The sequence below is a fragment of the Equus caballus genome, chromosome 13, assembly GCF_041296265.1.
Source record: "Equus caballus isolate H_3958 breed thoroughbred chromosome 13, TB-T2T, whole genome shotgun sequence".
Taxonomy (NCBI): domain Eukaryota; kingdom Metazoa; phylum Chordata; class Mammalia; order Perissodactyla; family Equidae; genus Equus; species Equus caballus.
In genome coordinates this window covers 31,433,645-31,458,027 of record NC_091696.1, presented here as the reverse complement: position 1 = coordinate 31,458,027, position 24,383 = coordinate 31,433,645, and the positions used below count along the sequence as shown (strand labels likewise).

At 53.3% G+C, this 24,383-nt stretch overlaps 1 protein-coding gene across 22 annotated transcripts in view; it reads left to right on the top strand.

Moving 5' to 3' along the window:
- Positions 1-24,383, top strand: part of KATNIP (katanin interacting protein) — a 202,902-nt gene that overhangs the window by 171,934 nt on the left and 6,585 nt on the right. For 19 of the 22 annotated variants that reach the window (XR_011424298.1, XR_011424297.1, XM_070230860.1 and 16 more), the window contains 8 exons: positions 2,929-3,651; positions 4,404-4,609; positions 6,871-6,949; positions 13,033-13,210; positions 17,261-17,426; positions 20,607-20,764; positions 22,334-22,398; positions 23,593-23,703. Coding sequence is in view for 20 of the 22 variants with exons in the window: in XM_070230860.1 (XP_070086961.1) it covers positions 2,929-3,651; positions 4,404-4,609; positions 6,871-6,949; positions 13,033-13,210; positions 17,261-17,426; positions 20,607-20,764; positions 22,334-22,398; positions 23,593-23,703 (1,686 nt within the window). In the remaining 2 variants the exon portion in view is untranslated. The remainder of the gene's footprint in view (positions 1-2,928; positions 3,652-4,403; positions 4,610-6,870; positions 6,950-13,032; positions 13,211-17,260; positions 17,427-20,606; positions 20,765-22,333; positions 22,399-23,592; positions 23,704-24,383) is intronic. The other 3 variants (XM_070230852.1, XM_070230856.1, XM_070230858.1) reach the window with 1 other exon arrangement.

Below are 24,383 nucleotides of genomic sequence, written 5' to 3'. Positions count from 1 at the left end.
GGGAGAGAAGAGGTGCCAGAGAACTGACATGGGGGGGGCGTCCCTCGGCCTCCGGGCCTGAACACAGACGTATGTAATGGTGGGGCCAGCCGGCCATCTCTTTACTGGAGAACATTTAGTGAGCATGTCCATGCACCAGGTGCACCAGGTTCTGTGCCAGGCACTGGGACACAGCAGGGAAGAGGGCAGAGAAGGCCTCTCCAAGAAGGAGGGTGACAAGGAGGGCCGGCTCCATGGGGATCTGGGGAAGAGCATTCCTGGCAGAAAGCACAGCAAGGACAAAGGCTCTGAGGCAGGAAGAGACCTAGTGTGTCCATGGGACAGAAAGGCCGCTGTGGCTGGAGCGGGGTGATCATGGGCAGAAGGGTGTGAGGTGAGGTTGGAGAACTCGGTGGGGCCACACTCAGGGCCCTGTGGGCATGGCCAGGAGTTCGATTTTCTTCGTTCTCAGCGTAGTAGAGACAATGCCAATTACAGGGGTCTATGACAACCTCCATTTTAGCCACACAGAGTTTGAAGTGACAGAGCGGACATGTCTGGACCTTCCAAGGGGTCAATGGTGCCTGGGGAGAGATGCCAGAACTTGGCATATAAAATTGGGCAGTACTTGCATAGGAGCCAGGAGCTGGATGAGAGCGAAGAAGGATGGCAGTGTTGGGAGAGGACTGGATGGAGCTGAGGCCTTGGGATGCTCCCAGGCTTGGGGTATGGGGAGGAGCGGAGGCTAGTGTGATACAAAGGGAGGAGCTGTCAGCGGTGGGGGAAGTGGAGAACCAAGAAGGCAGAATGTCTCCTAAGCCGGTGGAGGAGGGAATGTCAAGTGGAAGAGCTTTGCCTGGGATGTACAGCATGAGGACTGAGAAGAGACTTGGGGTCATTGTGTACTTGGAGAAAGCTGTTTCTCTAACTGGAAACTTCAGTTGATTCATTATGGGAATTGTAGGACTCTTATGGATGCAAGGCACAGAAAGCCACCAGGGATTTGACTGCAAGCACAGCTGGGTCCTGCAGCTCAAGTGATGTCATCAAGACTGTCTCCCCATCCCTCCACTGACGTTCCCCATGTTGGCTTCATTCTCAGGGAGGCTCCCCCAACAGTGTAGCAAAATGGCCACCAGCATCTCCACACCTACTCCTGCCAGCTTAGCAGTGCCAGTTTAAAGAGAGCCCTTCTCTCCCCATAGTTCCTTTCATGAGCCCAGCTTGGAAAGATGCTGTCAGCGTTCACCTCATCTGGATGGCCTGAAGGTGGGGGATCCCCAAAGAAATATCAGGGTGTTGTTCCTAGGAGAAGGGGAAGTACAGTTTGGGTGGGCAAAACAGTAACTCCCAAGAGGAGCCAGGTGGCGGGGGTTGAGGGTGGGCAGTGGCATGGAGGATGCTGAGTGTCTGCAGCGAGAGGCGGTTGCAGGGAGCCACAAGATCAGGTCGGCTTCCTTTTTCTTCCAGGTAGGAGAGATTTATGCGTGTCTGCAGGCAGAGAGAGGGGAAGGTGCCAGTGGGGAAGGAGTGATTGAAGATTCTGGAAAGAGAAGATAATTGATGGAGCCAGGCCCCCTAGGAGCCAGGCAGAAAATGGAGCTCAGGGCACAGTGTGATATGAAAGGAGAAAAAACAGTGTCAGTGTCATCAGCTGCTGTTTTTCCAGAATGACACTCTTAGGTGGCAGTTAGCCATGGCATGGTTGTGAGGACAGGCCGCTGCCTGATGAGCACACGGGGCTTTTGTGTTCTGCCGGGAGGGTAGCGGGGCCTTGAGACCCCATCCGAGAGCCAGACCCCTGCTCTGCACGTGCTCGGGATGTAGCGTCAGCTCTTGGAGCCCACTGAGCCCCATGTAGAAGTAAATTCCTTGCCCTGTAACATACCTGGGTTGTTTGGTTTTTTTTTAATAGCATTTTCCCTGATTATAAAGATAATGCGTGTAGGGAACTTAGAAAATAAAGTGACAAAGAAGAAAATAAAAATCCTTCCTACGCACCACCCACAAACGATCATATTAATGTGTTGGCACATGCCACCCATACTAGGATATGCCACATCTCAAATGGCTTATCTGGGGCCGGCCCCGTGGCCGAGTGGTGAAGTTTGCGTGCTTCACTTCAGGGGCCCAGGGTTTCACTGGTTCAGATCCTGGACGTGGACATGGCACATCAGGCCACGCTGGGGTGGCATCCCACATAGCACAACCAGAGGCACTCACAACTAGAATATACAACTCTGTACTAGGGTGGTTGGGGAGAAGAAGGAAAAAAAAAAAAGATTGGCAACAGATGTTAGCTCAGGTGCCAATTTAAAAAAAAAAATAATTAAAATAAAATGGCTTATCTGGCTGTTTTCCATGGAGCATGCCTTTACAAGCCTCCCACCTGCCATCAGGCAGTCTTTGAAAACACCGTTAGAGTCACGTGACTGTGACAGCCTCCGGAGCAGCCCCTGGGGCTGCTGACTTGGACGCCGCGGGCAGCAGCATTACCGGGTCCTGTGAGTTTCCGAAGTGGAGACTGACCTCTGGCTAAGGTTCTAAGGCAGCAAAATAGTCTTCCCTTCATTTGCATGGTGGGTTGCATTCTTAGAAAATTCAGAGCACGTCGGAAAATACTGCTTTTTGTAAAACAGCTGAGTTCCAGACTAGGTAACCATAAACAATTTTTTTCCAACCTGAATGCTGTGTGAGACAAGGAGACCATGCTCTGTGCCTGGACTGTCCCATGAGTGCAGGATATTAACACCCCCGGCCCCACCCATCAAGTGCCAGTAGGGCCAACGGGCATTGAGACAGTTAAGGGCAACCCCACTGGTTTCTAGAATGTCCTCCTGAGGGTGAGCCCACCCAGCTGAGAGCCACTGGATGAGACAGTCTCTAAGGGTCCCCACTTCTACACGAGCCACTAATGGGGCTTCATACCTCCTGTGTCCTTTCTTCCAGAAGATGCCTGGTCCACCAGGATGCCACCCCGGACCCCGTGGTGCAGTGAGCAGGAGCACACACTGCATGAGTCATGGGACTCCCTCAATGCCTTTGACCGCTCCCACCGGGGACGCATCTCCAACATGGAGTTCCAGGGGGACATCCTGGATGAGTTCCTGCAGCAGCAGAAGAGCAGCCGGCACAGTGACCAGCCGCTCCCCTGGAAGGAGAAGCTGGAGCCCATGAAAGGGCAGGACAGCTGCTTCCTAGAGATTGATGACGCGAGCGACTTTAAAATCCCTGTCTTGCCTTATGGACAGCGCTTGGTCATTGACATCAAGTCTACGTGGGGGGACAGGCACTATGTTGGCCTTAACGGAATAGAAATATTCAGTTCCAAGGGAGAGCCAGTGCAAATTGCAAACATTCAGGCAGACCCCCCTGACATCAATATTTTACCAGCCTACGGGAAAGACCCCCGTGTGATCACCAACCTCATAGACGGGGTGAACAGGACCCAGGACGACATGCACGTCTGGCTGGCCCCCTTCACGCCGGGGAAGTCCCACTCCATCTCCATCGACTTCACGCACCCTTGCCAAGTCGCCCTGATCAGGATTTGGAATTACAATAAATCACGGATACATTCCTTCCGCGGCGTGAAGGACATCACGATGCTGTTAGACGTGCAGTGCATCTTTAAAGGAGAAATTGCCAAGGCCTCGGGAACCCTGACAGGAGGTACAGTATGTCTGTAAGAATGTTCTTGAAGCCCCTGCCTGCTCCTTGCTGAGACTCTGAGGAAAAACTAAAGCCACTGGTGAGCCAGTGACAGATAGGTCTCTCCTCTTTCAGAGCCCTGGCCCCCCTCACCTTTTACAGCATGGGTGTGCAAGAGCTGGCCCCAGTGAAACTCTTCCACTGGGTCCTGGGCTCACTCAGTTTCCTGGGGGCCCAAGCCTGGGAAGGGATTCTCCTGCAGGGGACTGATTGAGGAGTGCTCTCAGGAGAGCTGGAGGGCAGGGAGCGGGGCAGGACATGGACGGGGAGAAGCTGGGCAAGGACCTGTTTCCCGGGAAGCCCAGCCCCATCCAGAGGGGAGCCGGAGCTAACCAGCAGCAGGGCTTGGCACCCTGCAGGCTCCCCAGGTTGGGGGTGTAGCTCCCCCGCCCTTTCAGGCAAGGCCCCCTGTCAAAAGGATCTACAGGGACCTGGGTGGGGCCCCTCCCTACGCCTGAGAAGCCTTGCTTCCTTCCTGACAGAGCACAGTGACTCCCGTCAGGCAGGGCGCCATCACTGGGTCTGTGTGGTTCTTACTGTCCGTGCGTTCCACTGGCAGACGTGAAGAATGAGGAGGCTCGCTTACGCAAACCCAGGACTGATAGTGGTTTGGGATTTGGTAGCACAAAGGCTGGTGAGGTTAGGTTCCTGGGGTACAGATCATTGGGATTTGGGGGGAGCTGACTCTTCCCTCTTCCTGGTAACCCTTTCAGCCCCAGAGCACTTTGGAGACACAATCTTGTTCACGACTGATGAAGACATTCTCGAGGCCATCTTCTGTTCTGATGAGACCTTTGACGTGGACGTGGAGGGCCTCTGCGGCCCGCAGTGCGAGGAGGCGCTGAGGAGGCCCAGCACGGCCGACGGCGACGGGGAGGAGAGGCCCTACACCCAGGCCGGCTCGGGGGCTGCTGACCGGGTAGGACTGGAGGGCGGGGGCGCCCCTGCAGAGGCTTCTCCCCGCTCAGAGCAGGGAAGCGGGCGGGAAGAAAGAAGGTGGATGTCCTTCAAGCTGCTCGTGCTGCTGTTTGACAGTCCCATTTTTCTACTTCATTTTTGGTTCTGTACGTCATATTTCATTCTCTAATTATTTTTTATTTTTATTTTTTTAACCAAAGCGAGGAAAGTATTCAAATTTTAATCAAAGCTGGGAGAAATCAGTCTGTGTCATCTCCGTAGTTTAGAAGTTGGCAGTCTCAGGGGAATTTTTGCTTTGAGTTGCGTTTTGATCACTCGCTGTTTTTTTTGACGGAGGGACTGGAAATGCTTTTAATAGGCAGATTTAGAATTAGAGTAATGACAAGCCAGGCCATCGCCTCTTGTTTCCACGTCGTGATCCAGTTGTGAAGCACTGTGTGACCGTGTGATCGTGTTTAACCCTCCTGACACCCTGGGAATAGAGACCATTAATACCCCATCCAGGAAACCAAAGCTCAGGGACTCGCTCAAGGGCACGCAGTGGGAGAGTAACAAGGCTGGAACTTGAAAGCAGGACTCCAAAGTCTGTGCTTTTAATTGACAAACAGATTTTTTAAAGATGAAAGATGACCTTCAGGGCAAGGGTCATTCCAAGGTTAAAGAGCAATAATCAAGGTGAAGAGCCCCCAGGGTCTCCAGGTATGTTCTTGAGGCCATAAGGAGAAAGAGGAGATGGTTAAAGAGGGTAGGGGAGGGCGGGAACCACTAGAAGCCAAAGGATGGAAGGTTCAGCCGTGGCAAGGTCCTGATTGAGGCGGTGCAGCCACACAGCCTGTCCATCCCACCGTGTTCACTGGGGTTGCAACCTGCAGGGCTGGGCAGAGCATCATGCAGGATGGCAGAGGTGAGGCCCGGTCAACTGGCGAGGGTGCCCCTCTCGCTTCTAAGGAGAGAAGCTGCCACTCCACCCAGACAAGAGTAGCTAGCCCATGGTGACAGTTGTCCTGATTTTTTTCAATCAAGCCAGAAACCTGGATTTTTATGTAAAGTCTCTCAATTGAAAAATGTTGGCAACTAATTCAAAACGTTTCCAAGCCTTCTTTGGGCCACAGAATAGGTCTGTAGTCTGGGTTTGATCCATGGCTTCCAGCTGGGAGTTGACCTTGACCCTTTCATTTGCCCAGCATTTTCTAAATGGTGAAGTCCCTTCTAAGGGGCTCTGGTCAGATGCAGCCCTGTGAGGGGCAGGGAGGGACTGTTCTCTTCGTCTTGGAGACGAGGAACCCAAGCTCAGGGAAGCCAGGGTCATGTCAGGGCCACACCCCTAGCAAGTGGCAGGCTGAAGCTGCAGCCACCTCTCTGGGTGTCCAGGTCAGTGCGTCCACCAGGGGAGCCCCAGGAGGCTCAGGGAGGGCAAGGGAAGGCACGCGGGTGCCAGCGCAGCACCCCATTCCCTGGTGGCCCGAGGCTGCCCAGCAGCTGGGCTGTTCCGGCAGGCTGCCCTCTCACCCTCTTCCCCATAGCTGGGCAGGGGCCTGGAGAGGCTGTCCCTAGTGGCTGGGCCATGGGGTTCAGCAGGTTGTCAGTGGGACTGAAACACCATCCCCACCAAAACTCTAAGATCTGGACAAGCGACTTCACTCCTTTCTGTATCTCAGCTTTCCTGTCTGTCAAGGCACTTGGACCCAACTTCTGGTGCAGACATCTAATGAGCAAAGTTTATAGATGAGACCCAAGAAGGAGGGGGTGGCAGCCCACTCTGACCGTCTATAGAACAAGTGTTCTTTATCCTGGCTACCCATCGGAATCCCCTGGGCAGCTTTAAAATGCAGATGCCCAGGCCCCAGGGTTGAGAACCACTCTCTATGGTTTGAGCTCCCTTTCCCTCCCTCTTTTTTCTCTCCCGCCTTCCCTTTTCCTCTCCTTTCTTCCTTCCTTCCTTCCTCTCTTCCTCTAGCTCACTAAATAAACAATTATTGGGTCCTTCCCTGTTCCAGAAAAAATTGAATCACCTTAGCTGGTAGTGTCAAACTCCTGCCCTACCAATAGGAGCTTCTGTCAAGGACTCAGACCCACACAGGTTTCTGGGCCTGCCCATATTACCAGTCCCAGAGCTTTCAGAAGGACAGGAAACAATGAGAAAGACACAGGGCTTACCTGGGCACAGGTTGGCAGCCGGAGCTGGAAACACGGCCAGCCAGTGCTGTGGGCATTGCTAAAATCACCCGTTTTCCCTCTGCTTCTCCCCCAATTCATGTGTAGGTCCTGGAGCTAGAGCTGCCACCCAGTACCCCCGTTCCTGAAGTCACTACTCCGGAGCCAGGCATCTACCATGGGATCTGTGAGTACCGTCTTCTGGGGCAGTGCCAGGTAGAAGGAGGACTTTTAAGGGTCGGGAGAAGTCACGGTCACTTAGGATAGGGTTTCCTTGGACAGTTGGGCAGGTTGTACACTTCACAGAGACACCAGGTCGTGGGGTGAGTGGCAGCTGAAACCAGCCAGTGCTCAGCCTGCCAGCCCTGGCAGGGCTGTGTTACTTCCGAGCAGGGGCCCCTCTTTGCAGTTTGCCCTCCCAGAGGGGCACGTTTGCATGCAGACACCTCATGTGTTAGCCATGGCCCTGACCCAGGAGGCTGCAATTGAAGCCCAGAAAGCGTAGAACGAGAAGAGGTAAGAGCCAGAAGCAACCTGAGGCATCTGTCAGTCCAGTGGTCTGAGCCGTCCCTTCAAACTGGACCGCAGAAGATGCCATGAGCAAAGAAACCTGCGTCCTCCCTGTTCCAGGTGGGGCGGCTGGAGTCGCGCCGGCCGGGGTGGGTGCCAGGTCTTCTGAGAAGTCAGAAACTTGGGTTTTTATGTGAAATCTCCAGATTTTGATGACTAATTTTATAATATTTCAAAACGCCAAGGGTCAAGACAAAACACGTGTTGTATGTTCCGCCAGCCAGCTGCTGGTTTGTGGCCTCTGAGCGATCCCATCTGGGTGTCACTGAGTCTGTTCTTCTCTTTCTTTTCCTGTTTTCCCTTCCACCCAGTTCCTCTCCCACTCTGTGCACGTGCCCACCAGCACCTGTGTCTGCGTCCTGGGGAATCTCCAGGCCTGAGGTCACGCTGACTGTGATCTCCCCCTCCCATTCCCTGTTAACAAGGCTGTCGCTCGCTCGCTTGCTCGCTCCTTGCAGTCTCACCTCCTGCTCTTTCTTGCCCCCGTGCATGTCATCTGCTTCCAGTTATCTTCTGACAACAAGAGATGTGCCTCGCCACATCACGTCCCTCTCCCCGCCTCCCCACCGCCGTCTCCAGACTGAAGCCAGAACGTCCCCGTTCAGCCTCTCCCTTGCTGCACTCCTCCCCACACCATCTCCTGAGCCACCCGCCGGCTTCCGTGTGAGCCGTGCCTCAGCCAGGCGTGCGCTCCCTCCGTCCCTGCCCATGAAGGATGGGGTGTCACCGATGGCATTCCCTGAAGCAGACTCTTAGATGGAGTTTGCTGGGGCATACTCTGCGGGGGTGGGGGGACAGGAAGCAGGACTGGAGGAGGAAGAAGCTGGGCCTTCTGCAGTCAAATCAAGGCCTCTGCCAGCCCCGCAGGGAGCGCTGGAGCTGCCATGGCCCCGTGGAGTTGTCCTGAGTTCACCGAGGGGGCCGGGCCTTTATACACCCGTATCAACGTGTCACTGGGTATGGGCTGCTCCTGGGGAGGAGCAGTGCCAAGGGCAGTCACAAGTGGGCGCCTCAGCCGTGAGCTATCAGTACTCCCAGGCCCTGGAAGAATGAGTCTTTCAGTCCTGGGGGTGGGAGGTGGGACCGGGGCCGCGCCCCGCAGCATCCTCCTCCCCAGGAAGTCTTCCCTGTTGTGCCCAGTGAGAATTCATCTCTCCCTCCCTCACTCCATGGAGACAAGTTATCTCTTAGAAAAGAGGAAGATGCCTGACTTTGAATCCTCACAGCCCCTTATGTTCCAGAACACTCTCTCAGCCGCTTTAGTGCAACAGGAGAACTTTAAAAACCAGCCTAATGTAGGCAAGCGCCTGGTTTGAGGCTTGGTCTTGGCTCCCATTCAGGCACTGTGCTGGGACTCGCCCTGCCTTATCTCACTGAACACTCACCACTCTTATTCTCTCCATTTTCCAGATTAAATTAGGAAACTGAGGCTCAGAGAGATTGAGTAACCTGCCCAAGGTCACACAGCTAGTGTGGAAGCCAAGAATGGAACTACGCATGTCTAATTCAAAGCCCATGACCACACTGCCTTAGGGCTCTCGCTGAGAGGTGTGTGTGAAGCGGAGCTGTGAGGCCCTAGAAGACAGCAATGATTTCTTCTTTTGTCCATGTGGGTTTTTTTGGTGAACAATGGAAATTCAGTTCAAACTGAGTTAAGCAAAAAAGGGAATTTATTGGCTTATGCAACTAAAAAGGTCAGGAGTTGCTGGTTTCCCAGAAGGCTGGATCCAGGGGTGCAAATGACGTCATCAAGCCTTGGCCTCCCTCCCTCTTTCTGCCCTGTTGCGCTCTCTCTTGCCCTTCTCCCCTTCGGACTCTGTCCACAGGAGAATTCCTGGAAGCTCTGGCTTTACATCCACCTTCTGCCCGGCCATCTCAGAGAAAAGAGAACTTTTGTTTCCCAGTAAGTCCAGCAATTGTCCCAGAATTAAATCCTTTCAGCCTGGCTTCAGTCACACGCCCATCCTTAAACCAGTCACTGCGGCTCACCGTGGAGGGGAGGGGAGAGGGGTGCGAGATGGACAACACGGAGTAGCCAGGCCTGGGTCGGAGGCCTTGGCACCCCTGGAGCCAAGGGGGAGGGGTCAGCCACTCAAACAGTATTCCGGAGGAGGTCAGAGTGCCATAACCAGAAGAAGGAAGGAAGAAAGGCCAGAAGAAGCCACTGTCCCCTTTGTCTGATGGTTTCCCCAAAGATGCTGTTTCTAAATGTCTTTCCCACTAAACTGGTTCTGACCTTTCTCAGAAATGTTATTTCAGTGCCGTTGGGAGTTTTTCCCTGGAGGAGAGCTCAGAGACCTTTTTGCTGCAAGGAGAGTGTAAGTTCTCAGCTTCTCTGCTCGGTAGGAAGGCAGAAGAACCTCCTGATGGAGGCCATTCCACACGTCCTGCAGCCTTTGGTTCCTGGATCTCTCTTCCCTGAATCCTTGGCCTTGCCCTTTCTGAATCCAAGATCCTAAACCCACTTTACCAGCCTGTGCAAATGGAGAGAGCTTGGAGAAAGTGACCCAGGGGAGGCAGCAGGGTTGGTAAATATGGCCAATCCTATTAAGGTTCTGAAAGGCGATATATGACTTGCTAATTTGCAGATGACACTAATTTTGGAAGTTTTGCAAATATTAGCAGTGATGAATAGGAAAGGAACTGAGAGAGTTGAAACATGGGAGAGAAATAACAAAATTAATTTCCATTTATATAAATACTAATTGATACACCAGAGGAAAATGAATATGGAATGTGGATAACAAAGAGAGTAATGGCTTTCGGAGCAGCCCCAAATTAGATGGCATCACAGTGCATCTTGCCAGGCAGACAAAGGCTGGCACCAGCTTGGAGGAGGCTGGGTGCTGTCTCTGGTTCCCAGGGGGAGTGGCGTTTCTCCCTCCCAGTGATCCCTCTCATCCAGATGCTCTCCCTTCTCTGCCTCCCAGCCTTCTTTAGCTCAGGAACCACACCCACAGCCACTCTGCCACTGGGGTCAAAAATGTCTTCTCTTTCCCTCGTTCCATACAGGCCATTGAGGATCCTGGCAAAGCTGTCTCCAGAGCACATGCTGAGTCTGTCCACTTCTCCCCCACTTCTACCACTGCCGCCCTTGTCCAGGCCATCTGCACCACCGCAGCCTCCTCCCAGGTGTCCCTGTGGAGTCCATCTGGGTGTGCTTTCCGAGACGCCCAGTGGATCCAGCCACTGCCTGCTTCAAAATCCAGCCTTCCTTGGCTCCCCATGGCAGAGAAGAAAATCCAGACTTCATGACGTGACCCAACCCCTGCCTAACCCCTCTGATCTCACTTTCCTCTGCCTTCTCTCTCCGTCACTTGGTTCAAACCACAGGTCAAATTTGTTCCCATCCCAGGGCCTTTCCCTTACTGTCCTGTCAGCCTAGAATGTTCTTCTTCCAGAAATGCTGAAGAATTGTGGCCTTTTTCTCGGCACCCAGGTCTCAGCTCAAATGTCACCTCCTCAGAGAGAACCCCCCCTGGACACCCCCCCCCCTGTTCAGTCCTTCGTGTCCCTTCTCTTTTATTTTTTTCATGGTCTGCATCACGGTGGAACCATCGTATTTGTTTGTTACGTGTTCATTGTCTGTCTTCACTACAGTAGAGGCTCTTAGAGTCCAGAGGTTCTGCTATGTGAGACCCCTGTATCTCCAGTACCAAGAACAGGGCTTGGTAGATAGTGGATGAGCCATTAATATTTGTCTGCCATTGACTAGGAATTTGGTGAAACTCAGTGGTTTCATTCTAGTTCATTTACCTTCAGATATCTACTGATCACCTACTCTTCAACCAATTATTTGTTTTCTTAAAAAAACAACTTCTATTGTTTTTCTATTCTATTCTATTGACCATCTGTTTTTCAGGCACTGTTCTAGGCTCTGGGAATACAGCAGTGAACACAGCCCACAGTGTCCCTGCCATCAGGGAGCTTCCACTTTAGTGGGGAAGATGATGAAAACAAATAAGCAATGAGTATAGAATATGTTACAGGTGGTGATAAGAGTTATGACAAGAAATAAAGCAAGGGAAGTGTTTAGAGAGTGGTAAGGGTGCTATTTGAGCTTGGTTGGTTAGGGAAGGCCTCACAGAGTACAGACCCTTGATGAGAAGGAGTGTATCAGTTAGCTTTTGCTGCTGAACAAATCATCCCAAAATTTAGTTGCTTAGCATAATCACCATTTATTCATGATCAGCTCATAATTCAGTGGCTTCCTGTGCAGTTCTCAGCTGAGCTGGCCTGGCTGGCCTCTCCTGAGTGTGCTCATGTATCTGGTCAGCTGACAGATGGGCCGGCAGCTGAATGACCTAGGATGTCTTCACCCACACGCTGGGAGATGACGGGTGTAGGAGAGGAAGCAGAGCTCCAGGGAGGTTGCGTGGCTTGGCCTCACTTCGTATCCACAGAGACGTCCTGCGACCTCCTTGGGCTTCTGCCTCCTCATCTGAGCTGAAATGGGTGGGACTGCACGACATCCAGGCTTCCTCCTTTCAGTGCCCCAGTGTTGACAGTCTGTGAAAGTTGCAAAGATTGTGAATCTTTTCAACACAGCCACCCAAAAGGGTGCAAAATTGGCTCCAAATTCTGCAAGGGTAGAAGAGTTCGCTGGGCTTGGTCCTGCTCGAACAGGAGACCATAAAGGAGAGAGAAGTTCCAGCCAAACGTCTGACGGGGTTGGAGCAGTATCTTCACTCAGTTTCTGGGCAAAGGGATGACTCACCTGGGCTGTTTTGCCCCAGGACCACAGAAGGTCACTTCTAAACGGTCTCTGATGGAGCAGGGGTGGGGCAGGAGCTAAAGGATGGAGGTAGGTCCACCATAGGTCACACTTCCTCTACCCTGAATCCACATGAATCCTCATGATAGTGGCCAACTTGCATAAAATGTCCATTTCCGATATTGCGGCTTATTGATGTAACTGCCTCCATTAGCTACTTGTTTCATCATTCCATCTGTACTGAGCTCCTACTATGTGCCAGGCACTATGCCAGGCTTTGGAGACACGATGGTCTAACAAAACAGATGAGGTTTCTGCCCTCAGGGAGTTAACTGTTTGGTGGGGCAGACAGTTATTTACCAAATGATCACATGGTGGCCAGGGCATGGAAGAAGTTCACAGTGACATGGTAGGCTATGAATGGAGGTCTGACGTGGTCAAAGAAGTCAAGAGGGCTTCCCTGGGGAAGTAAGCTGGGATATGAAGGATGAGCACAAGTTAACCAGGCCATGTCAGTGCCAGAGAGTGAGAACAGCATGTGAAAAGGCCCTATGATGGGAGAGAGGAATGTAAATATGAGTGACCTAAAGATAATCTGGGTGGAGCTGGAGATCCCTGATGCAAGATGAGGTTAGAGAAATAGGTAGAAGCCTGTTGGCCAGGCAGCATGGAAAGCCTTGCAAGGGTGTTAAGCATGGGGTGAAGTGACATAATGGATAAGTGGAGAAAGGAGCCAGGGCCATGTACAGGTTTAAACAACACTGGTCCATTCATCCTGCAGACATTTCTCAAACATCAGCAGTGTCCAGACCCGAGGGCCACCAGGAGGAAAGGTGCAGAGCCCACCCTGAGGGCACTTTCATTTGAGTCTGGGTTTTCAAGGTGGTAGAGTGCAGAGGGTAAAGGTCGTTCCTCTTCCCGTCTCCATCTTGGGTACCTCCTCCAGAACCTCTGGTGTTCACGGGCCACTTGTCTTCCTGTTGCAGGCCTTCAGCTGAACTTCACTGCCTCCTGGGGGGACCTGCACTACCTGGGGCTCACAGGCCTGGAGGTGGTGGGCAAGGACGGCCAGGCCCTGCCCATCAGCCTGCACCAGATCTCCGCCTCTCCCAGAGACTTAAATGACCTCCCCGAGTACACCGATGATTCCCGGACCCTGGACAAGTAAGTGTGTGTAGACAGCTTCCTCTCAGAACAGCAGGGCTCGGGACCTGTTCTGCGTCTTAGACTTCAGACGCGAACAGCACATAGCATCCCCCGTTCCGCCTTCTCCCAGCCACACCGTGAGGTCTGTAGTCTTCTCGTTTTAGTGACCTCCCAGGGCCACACAGCTGGAGGTGGTAGACGACATGCAAAGCCAGGTTCTCCTGCTTCCAGACATGACTGTGCTTTGTTTTCTCCACCATGCTTCGCGTAGGGCCTTGAACGCAGCAGCTGCTCGGTAAGGCTCTGCCTTTACGGATGACTGACCCCATCTCTCGGGGCTGAAAGCTTGCTCTTCCTTGAGACTGTAGGTGATTGTTGAGAAGTCTCCGCAGGTGGCTGGGGCTGCACTGCGCTCTGCGTTTGTCAGATTTCATAAGCCCAGCTGGGGTCAAGTGAGTAAGAGGACAAGCCTGAGATACAGCATTGATCTCATAACCTGCAGACGGGTCCTCGGCCCCCCTGCTCAGACAGCTGATGGGCCTGGGCTCTGCCTGGCAGGTTGAACAAGAGCAGTCTAGGGGAGTCAGAGGGATGAGAGTTCAAATCCTGGCTCTGCCCCTTGCCAGCTAGTAAGTGTGTTTCTTAACCCCTCCAATAATAATAGTAATAATAAAAATAGCTGAAATTAGAGCTGCCATTTTTTGAGTACTTATTAAATGCCAGATGCTGGGCTGTGTTGTACAGGTCACAGATACTCATCCACTGAAACATTAAACAGCCTAAGAGGCCCCCGTTTACGGATGAGGGAACAGGTACAGAAAGGTTAGAAACTGGCCAGAGGTCACCCAGACTAGTTGAGTGGCAGAGCCGTGATTGGAATGCAGACCCACGGGAGACCAGCACCCATGCATTTAACTGCTAAGTTAGACTGTTTGCCCCTGCCTCGGTCTCTGTATCACTAGTTAACCAGGCCACGTCAGTGCCAGAGAGCGTGGCTAGCTGGCAGGAAGGGGACTGTTACATCACAGTTTGCCCCCCTGCCTGGCCCAGAGTGCTTTCAGGGTCAATGCTCAGCTCTTCCCTGCTTTCCTGGAAGGCGCCCCTCACCCGCAGCCCTCAGGCCCTGCAGTGATTGCCTGCTCCCCAGCCACTCTGCGCTCTGCATCTTGGCCAGTCCCACTCCTGCATACTCAGACTTGGGGCCTGGGACCCAGCTCCTGGCTGTGAAAGTGCCCAGCTCGTGCTGCCTGGCGTGTTCATCCACACCCACCACTTACTGCCCCTCTGCCGGGTTACGTCACAGCAAATCCCAAGCTTGGTAGCATTTCATCTCTGCGTATTTCACTATGTCTCTCTAAACAATGAGGACTCTAAAGAGAAAACATAATCTCAGTACCACTATTACAACCAAAGAAATTAACACTTATGACTTAAAGGACTAGAGGCCCAGCGTGATCCTGTTTCCCTGACAGCCCCCTCACCCCTTTCTCAACAGTTTTTCCCTTGAACTGAGATCCACGTAAGGCCCATACATTGGATTGGTTGATATGTCTCTTACGCCTCTTGTAATCTAGGTTCCCTTCCATCATTTTGTGTTTTTTTCCTTGTAAATTATCTGTAGAAGAAACCAGGTTTTTGCCCTGTAGAGTCTGGATCTTACTAGTTGCATCTCTATGGAATTATTTAACCCGTTCTTCAGGCCCCTGTATTTCTTGTAAACTGTTCACTAGGTCTGGAGGCCTGATCAGACAGAGGTGTGACCTTAGGACAGGACATGACCGCTGGGGTGTGGATGTCACTGTCACTTCAGGACATATCCAATATCTGATTGTCAGGTTTTTGGTGATGTTGGTGGCCAGTGATGCTCAGTGGCTAAATCCACTGATTTATTAGGGGTTGCAAAATGATGATACGCTGATCCTATCATTCTTTATTTCATCAGTAAAGAGAAAATTTCCCTCAATTATTTGGTTATTCTAAGGCACAGTTCAAACAGGAAAGGCAGTCTAAATGCTTAATTCTTTTCCTTTATTTTTCAGTTTTCAAAATAAATTGTTTCTCTAGCATCCCTTAAAAACGTTTATTTTTGACTATCATAAACTCATGGATTGAAATGTACTGTGACTGTGTTTGGAGGGTTTCAACCTCTTGTGGTTTTTATCCTATTGATGCCCAAATTGTCCCCTCTCAGACACTGGCAGCTTCCGAATCCTTTTTTAAATAGTAGCCTCTGGCAGCTTTCCTGCTTTCCGATGTGACAAGATAGTCCAAGCTCATCCTGTATATTTCTTGTCCCAGACGTGGAATCAGCCATTTGTCCAAGAAACCCTGGTTCTTTCCATTGTTAAATGGTCTTTAGAGACCATAATACAGCCACTAGGGATGCTCATAGCTGCTGAGTCAGTCATCGTTTCTAGGCTTTTCTGTGGACAGAGCTAGGGAATGTCCCTTTGATATTCTTGAGGGTGTCTGCAGGAACCTGCCTTCACCATCAGCTGTAAAAGCTTCACCAGTTCTCTCCACTCTCAGAATTGGGCAACAGTTTTGCTGTGGAGGTGGCCCCAGTCCCAGGACAGAGAAGTAACTCCTTTGGAAGGCTGTGGAATGTTCTCTAGTGGTAATCCTCAGTCAGCTTAATCCCACAAACACCCTAGTGTTAAATTGCTGAATTTCCTCAGTTAAAGGTGCCAGCAATTGTAAGACACACCATCCATCAAGTTAATAACAGCCTTTTAGAGGAAAAAAGAAAGATTACCTCCTTGGATGAACACTTAGGTTGTAAGATTTATTCCAAATTCAAAACTTTAAAATGTAAAAGGAAAAAATAAAGTTTATTTTAAAATCTAGGAAATGTGGCAGTAGCTTGAATTTCTCCCAGTGCAGCAGCTTCAAAGTCACTGGAGAAATAGGAGTGAAAGGGGAAGGGGTTGCCCAAATGGCTGAGAGTTGGGCCCCTGTCCCCAGGGCCAGGCCTCTAAGTGGCAGTGCCAGACACACGGGCCAGAGATGCATGAGGATATGGGTCTGGGTATGGCTGAGACATGCTGGGCAGTCGGGGCAGCCAGTGGCAGGACGGTCTGGGACAAACACAGGCAGAGTTGAGGGGAATGAGGCAGGCTGTCCGGAGCAGGAGAGCCAGAAACTGGGCCTTCAGGGCGGCAGAGCAGCATGGGCAAGGTGACAGGGTTGCTCAGAAGAGTGGCTGAGAAGAGCACAGGGGTGCCAGGGGCTCCCTCCCCATGGCTGGGGGCTGCACTGGGACACCCACACTCTGTGCTTACAGGCCAGGCCAGCTCCCCACGCAGGCACCTTCCCTGTTCTTGTCCCATGCCGGAAGCTGCCAAGTTCACCCGGGTGCTGCTCTCTCTCCCCTAGCATGAGAAGGAAGGGCTAGAATTCTTTCAAAATGCACCATAGAGTCAATGCGGCATTTTACAGAAAGTTTGGACAATAGAGAAAAACAGTCACTCCCATCCCCTCTGACACAGTATGTTTTTCCTTTTGCATAATCTCTCCTGGTCCTTGTCCTCATCTGACAGCATTAACATCAGTGGCCCTGCTGTCCCGTAGCCTTTTCCTTGTCGCTGTGTTGTCCTCAGGATTGTCGTTTTCACAACTGTACACATTACCCAACCCTTTCCCTATTTTGAAACATTTTAGGTTATCTCTCTCTCCTTTTTTTTCCCTAATGTCAATAATGAATGTCTTTGTGCAGATGGCTTTCCCAACATGTTGAATACGTTTTCCATAGGGGGGAAACATTCCAGAAATGGGATCACTGGGTTAAAGGATCCTGAAAAATGACACATTTCCCCTTTTTTTTAAACCTCGATGATTGCTTCACTGCACCTTTAACAGCATAGACCATTATTCTTTCCGTTCTCTTATTTTGTCCAATTTCACAGATGAGAGATGGCCCTCACTGCGGCTCTCACTGGCCTTACCTCCCTGAGCGCTCCTGCTCCAGCCGCTCGTGCAGGGTGATGCGTGGGGGCACCCCCTACGCTGGAATTTCTCCTGAAGGCCTGGGCCGCCCCCATCTCACCGCCCCTTCCCCGCTGTGTGCAGGTTAATCGATGGAGCCAACATCACGATGGAGGATGAGCATATGTGGCTGATCCCCTTCTCGCCGGGGCTGGACCACGTGGTCACGATCCACTTCAACAAAGCCGAGAGCATCGCGGGCCTGCGCTTCTGGAACTACAATAAATCTCCTGAGGACACCTATCGAGGGGTAAGGCGGGGAACAGCGGCTGCCCTCCGTCCGCTGTCAGGGAGAGGGCGCCTTGATGGATGGCTGGCGTGGCTGCCAGAGAGGGGCATAAATCCTCCAGAACTTTCCAAATGGAGCTGGGGGGTTACGGCCGGGGAGAGAGTGTGCTGCTCTTCCCTTCTGCAAACAGCAAATGCAGGCTGGAGCCCAGGGCAGACTCGGGAAACCACTGCACCTTGTTCATTCCGGGGGTTCCCAACTCACAGTGGTTCTTGCGGCCGTGCTCATTGAGCACTTTGGGGGCCCGGCCCTGGGCTGAGGGCTCCACACATTCGTCATTTTGTTGGACCTCGTCCCAGCCTCTGGGGGCAGCTCTTATCACCCCATCTCTCAGAGTATTAGAAGCTGAGGTTCAGAATGGGCTAGTCGCCTGTCCATAGCCACACAGCTAGAGCCCCTGTCCATGTCTGCTGGGCTTGGAGTCCACACCCTAATTTCCATGTTGTGTTCTTCTGTTGGGTGTGATAAGGCAGGGGCCTCTGCTGGAATGTGGAAAAGAGCATCGCAGGTGCCCCTTGATGTGGCCTTTCCTGTCCGTGTGACTGTGAAACATCTGTCCCTTCCCACTACGTAGAGGGGTGATGGTAAGAGGGGTCAGGTAAGGTCACCTGAAGCGCAGCAGTGCAGTTAGGGCCCCGAGTCCCAGGGCCCTGCGTCTGAATCTCAGCTCTGACCCTAACCAGCTGTGTGACCTGGGCAGAGGGCTGCCTTCCCTGGGCCTCAGTTTCCTCATCTGTAAAATGAGGAGGAGGAGGAGACCTGCCTCAGGAGGGTCGTCTCACTCTCTGCCACACACGAGCTGACAAAGCCAGACTCGGCCTTGGGCCCTGTGACCCCCATCTGGGCACCCCCATGGACATGCCAGAGTCTTTCTGCGGGGCCGTCAGAACCGTGGTGGGTACCACGGCGGAGTCGCAGGCCGCGCCCCCCAGGCGCTGTCCCTCTGGAGGACTGGCTTCTCTGAGTCTGGTTTAGAAATCCTCCCCAGGCCGCCCTGGTGTCTTTATAAGCCCTCTCAGGTTCAGCAGGTTTAAGAAGTCAGATATACTGGCCTTAAAAAAGCATTCTTCTGCCTCAGCTCATGCCTCTGGGCCTTTACGTCCCCTTGAGCCGGTTAGTCTTTCCACTGGAGCTTCCGCGACCCAACTTCACTGCCTGGATACGTTGGGCTCAGAGCCCCTGCCTCCCAGGTCTGGCCCCACCAGCCTCGGTGCCAGAGATGCTGGCCACCGTGGGATGAGGGACATGGGGAGAGGGGCTCCATCTGAGAGGGCGGATCCCAGGGCACAGTGTGATGGAAACTGTGGCCCCTCTCCAGGAAGATGCATCGGATGCCTACTCTCCAAGGCCCTACTGGGCACCTGGGGCACCTGGCACGTGGTGAAAGCCAGGCCTTGCACTCCAGGAGGTGGGGCTTCAGATCCTCCAGTGTGTCCTTGGGCAAATTGTGTAGCTTCTTGGAACTCTAGTTTCCTTAGCTACAAGATGCGAGTGATAATAAAAGTCCCCTCCATGGGAATGAAGAGAGTCCTGGGGAAGTCAGGGATGCTTCCTGGAGGAGGTGGTGGCCTTGAAGAGGGACAGGGGCTTCCTGGGCCTGTGCTTTTGTCTGTTGCCAGCTTCCCTTCAGATGGCTTTTTCCACAGAGCAAACCCTGGCAGCGGCAGGCTTACATCCTGCGTGCCCCAAGTCCAGCGGAAGAGAGAACTCCTCTCGCAAGGCAAGCCGGCAGAAGCCCAGGGATTCTTCTAGCCAAGTTCCACGACCCTGAGCCAGTCACATGGCCAGTGGGTTACAATTGTCACTTTGGCCAGCCCTGGGTCACAGGTCCAGCCCTGGGGCAGGGGTAGGAATTAGCCCTAGGAGAAGCACAGTGGAGAGGTAGGGACAGGCTTTGGGTCCCCGTATCCAGCCATGCCTGAAGCCAGTCACCCTACACTTTTTAGGTTTATGTAGCCCGTGACTAACCAACTGGCTGACATGAGGGGAGGGGGGCTCCCTAAATGCTGAAGGAATGAAGGGCCCCAGAGCCGCATTACTTATCCATGAGACCCAGGACAGGGCCCCTTTCTTTCTGCGTGGAGGAGTCCCTCTCCTCTCCCAGAGGTGAAATCCCACCAGCTTGGTCAGCACTTGGGCCCGGGGGCTCACCATGAAGATGGGGTAAGGTGCCAAGGAGCCCTGATTCCAAAGTGTGTAGTCGGAGAGAGGGTGCTGGCTTGTCAGAGCCCCTCTCTGCCCCCCACTGCTGCCCAGGGGAAACAGCTGAGTGCTTCAGACCTGCCATCAAGGCTTTGAGATTTGCTGGTAGATCCTGGCCATCTGGCTGGTGAAATCTGGCCTACAACAGGGGGACGTGTTGGCCCAAATCCAGCCGATTCAGCACGCTCTTGGTAAGCATCTGCTGTGTGCCAGCCCTGAGGCCAATTCAGACATGGTCCAGCTGGGGTCTCTGCCATCAAGGGAGACCCAGAAACCACTGAGGACACTGCGAGGGAGTCCATGCCCTAAAAGGACAGGCTAAGGGCTCTGAGAAGGAAGATCAGGAAGGGGCTCATTCTGTCCCAGGGGAAAGTGCTAGGCAAAGTGGTGACGTGTGAGCCAGGGTTTGAAGAAGCATCAGGACAGGCTAACACTTACCGAGTGTGTATTTTGTGCCAGGCGCTGTTCTGTTCTGGATACTTTATATAAGTTACCCCATCACTGAGCCCATTTAACAGATGAGGAAATTGAGGCATAGGGAGGTTAAGTAACTTGCACAACTACAAATGGTGGACTTCAGAGTCCATGCCCTTGACCACCATGTTGTACCACCTCAGGCTGCTGCAGCTGAGTGGACGGGAGAATGTCTGTGTGTGTCCACTGTGTGTGGCAGGGGCCTCACCTGCCTTGTCACCTGCTGTCTGCCTGGTGCCTAGCACAGCGCCTGGCAAGGAGGGGGGATAATTCTGGAAAGTGGGCCCTGCCCAGGTGGTTCTGGTCTAGGAGAAAGGCCAGACCCAGCTATTTCTCAAGCCTGAGGGCTCTGAAGGCTCTCCGTCATAAATGCCAGCTGCCAGCAGCACCAGCCGTGTCAGCACGCACAGCTCTCCTCCCTGCTGGCTCCTTTTCCTCAGGCATATTTTTTCTTTTGTTTGCTAGGCCAAAATCGTCCACGTCTCCCTGGACGGCTTGTGCGTCTCCCCTCCCGAGGGCTTCCTCATCCGGAAGGGGCCGGGCAACTGCCACTTTGATTTTGCTCAAGAAATCCTCTTTGTGGACTACCTCCAGGCTCGACTGCCTCCCCAGCCGGCCCGGAGGTGAGGGGTGCGCCAGGAACATCCCCTCCCAGCCCCCGGGCGCCCGCTGTGCCCCGTGCTCTGAAGTGTACACGGAAAGGTTTTGAAATGATGATCAAACGCATCGCTTTTCAACTTGGCCGTTTTCAAGCTCAGCCAAGCCTCTCCAGAAGCCTGGGGAATGCGCCCACCTTGTCTGGGATGTTTGGGTTCTCACAGTCTGGAGTGCTGGAGATTTTAAATGCTTCATTGCACTTCCTGCTGAGAAAAGAGGCCCCGGCCTGCCTTGATTCCAGAAGTGCCCGCCAGCCGATTCCAGGAAAGGCCTTCCTTCCCTCGTTTCCGTGCTGCTGATTTAGAAAGAGTCCAGGAGATAAATAGAGCCTAACATTTCATGGATTCACTGGGATTTCTCGGCCCCATCTCAGCTGCATTAAGTTCCTAACAATTTGTAAATGCCACGTTAAGTTTACTCCTTTAAACCCCCTGATGTCCAAATGCCAGAGGCCGAGGTCTGGAAAGAACATGAGTTTCCCTCCACTGTAGCTGGGATCACTTCTTGGGCCAGTCGTGGGAACAGTCACTTAATTATAACATTGCCCTTGAAGTCGAAGGGAACTAGGCCAGAGCTAGAGGGCAGCGGCTGGGGACCAAGGAGAGCAGCCCCACAGGGAGGAGCATGGAGGAGAGCTCTCCCTCCCAGTGCCTGCTCTGTGCCACATGCTTTGTATTTACCCTTCAGGGAATCCTTCCACCCACCCTTGGAAGGAGGGATTATTATGCCCATTTTACAGATGTGGGAACTGAGGCTCCAGCTAGTGAAGCCACTTGCTCAGGATCACAAGGCCAAAGCCCTCAGCGTGCTCCCCACCTTCCAGCCTTCTCTCCCTGCCCTCCTCCCATCCTGCCCTACACACCAGTCCCTGGCTGCCTTCTGGGTCAAACACCGACCACCCAGCCCCTTCCCACCTCAGGGCCTTTGCTCTGACTGCACCTGTGCTTGGAACACCCAGCTCTGACTCTTCCCGTGGCTGCCTCCTCCTCAGCTCAGACATCGCCCCCGGACCACCCCACTATGTAGCCTAACCCCACCCAACACTCCACCCCATCACCCCATCATGAGTCTTGCTCAGCTCTCAGCTCATGTGGACCTACCTTATTCATGAAGGGCAGAAGAGTGGGGTGCTTAACAGAGTGGACTCTGCAACTGCTCAGCCTCAGGTCACAGCTCAGTTCTGCCACCTTGGGCAAGTGGCTTCACGTCTCTGTGCTCCAGTTTCCTCACGCACAGCCTAGGGATGTGAGTACCCACCTGCCAGGGTTGATAGAGGCACAGAAGAATCCACATCCATGAGCCCGAGAACACCCTGTGCTAGCATTGGTGATGACTGAGCCCCTGCCCACAGAATGGGCACTCCCTGCCAGCAGAGGCCTCGGGGGGGTGGGGGGGGGAGGGGGTCTGCCCCACTGTCTCCCAGGGAGCATGAAACTGCCACATGTCTTCAAAGTCTGGCGCCTGGGGAATCGCTGACCAGCGAGTCTGGGCTGTTGCGATTTTCTGCTTCCTGGTGCTGTCTTGTGTTTTCTCAGGCTCGACACAAAAAGCCTGGAGCGGGCGAGCATGGACTACGAGGCGCCGCTGATGCCGTGTGGCTGTATCCTTCTCCCACCCTGCCTGCACTCGCGGGCCCTCGTGGGCCAGGCTGGAATGCAGGGAGAGGGCAAAGCCCTTGACATCTGGCCTCAGCTGCTGACCAGGGTTTCAGGGAGGCCCGAGCCGAGGTTGCTGGAGCACCACGCAGGGAACCAGAGGAGAGGACCGGAGGGTCCTCGGGCAACTGGGTGCTGCTGGGACAGGTCGGGGCAGCAACACAAGGTCTAGATCCCGCCCCCTGGTGGGCTGAGGGTGCAGGAGGGCCCAGAGAAGCTGGAACTGACCCAGGGACTAGTCTAGGGGCTCCCCTTGGAACTAGGCAGGGAGGGGCTGAGGACAGAAGGAATAATCACTCAAATTTACTGGACCCTTTCCACGGCCTGGCACCGTCTGCAGTGGGTTGCCCGTGTTCACTCACCACAGCTCCGTGAGATGGGCACTGTTAGCACCCCCATTTCACAGCTGAGAAAACGGAGGCCCAGAGAGGCTAAGTAACCTGCCCACTGCCACATAGCTGGGAAGGAGCAGGGCCCAGTTAGTGAGCACAGGCAGCCTCCTCTCCCACCAGCCTGTTCTTCTGGAAGCACTGCCCCTGGCTCTGCCATCACCTGGGAGCCACCCTGCTGCTTCCCAGGTTTCCTGCCCTGCCTGCTCTGGGGAACGCTGGGGGCCAGTGGGACAGGGCTGAGGCAGGCTGGTGCCCGGGTTCGAGTGTGGGACTCAGTCAGCAATGGCAGGTCACCCTGCACGGCCATCCGGCCTGATGCTGTCAAGCTCGCGCATGCCCCTTGCACACTTGAAATGGGTGGAGGAGGGAACAGGTACTCTGTTCTTGTCATTTTGCAGCCAGGTAAACTGAGGCATGAGGCAATTTGAGGCCTAGTCAATTTCAGCACCATACAATGAGTTCGTGACACAAATGTTTCCCCTGCCAGCTCCCTCCCGACCCTCCCTTCCTACCCTCCTGTCCTGTCTCCTGGAGAAAGCTTTTGAATTCTTAAAGCACGCACAGAAATACCTGGTTACAGTGAAAGAAAGTCTGGTGCCACGTTTTCATAGGCTTCAGTCTCAGTGAGAGGAAAGCACCAGGTTTTTTCTCTCGTTCATCCATATAAACCAAAAGAAGATGTGTCCGCATGCTGTCTTTGTCGTTGTTTTACTTTGTTCTCTGTTTTCCCTTAATCACGTGTTGCAGTCATTTTCCAGTTTCAGCTCCTGACCAGCTGGGGTGACCCCTATTACATCGGTCTCACTGGCCTGGAGCTGTACGACGAGCACGGAGAGAAGATCCCCCTGTCGGAAAACAGTATCCTTTCTCAGCGGAGGGCTCCACTCCAGCCACAGGGGGCGCAGGAGGCTCAGGGAGGAGCAGGAGCCCTGAGCGTGGAGGGAAATGTCTGTGGGAACCAGACCCCCAGACTGCGGTGGGCAAAGCTGTGAGCAGCTCCCAGCCGCGCCTGCCAGGGCATCCGTAATGGGAATTCCACAAAAGCAAGAGTCCTGGGGTCCAGGGAATTGGGAGAGGCTACAGCTGCAGTCCTCTGCTAGAGAACCATGGGCACTTTGGAGTCCTAAAGGCTCTGACAAGGCCTGCAGGGAGCAAGCTGTGCACTGTGTTAACTCACCGTGTCCTGAATTTATTGACCACGGAACCCTTTGCTCATGGAATGCCCGCACCAGAATTTGCAAACTGTTAGCCCAGTGAGTTCTTAAATATTTTAAATTAGTTACTAATATTTTTCAAAAATCAGAAGGTTTCACACGAAAACCCCGATCTTCAGCTTCTTTTGAGAAATTGGCAATGCAAGGCCACAGTCAAGCAGAGTGATGATGGCTGGACCCGAGTATCCACTGGCCCTTTCCCCGAGCACACCCTTCTAGTTGATCTCGGTCCTCGCTCCTCATTGTTATCTACCACGCCCCCGAAACATGTTGGTAATATTTACTGAGGGCTCCCTCTGTGCCGGGGCTTGTCGCAGGGTACCT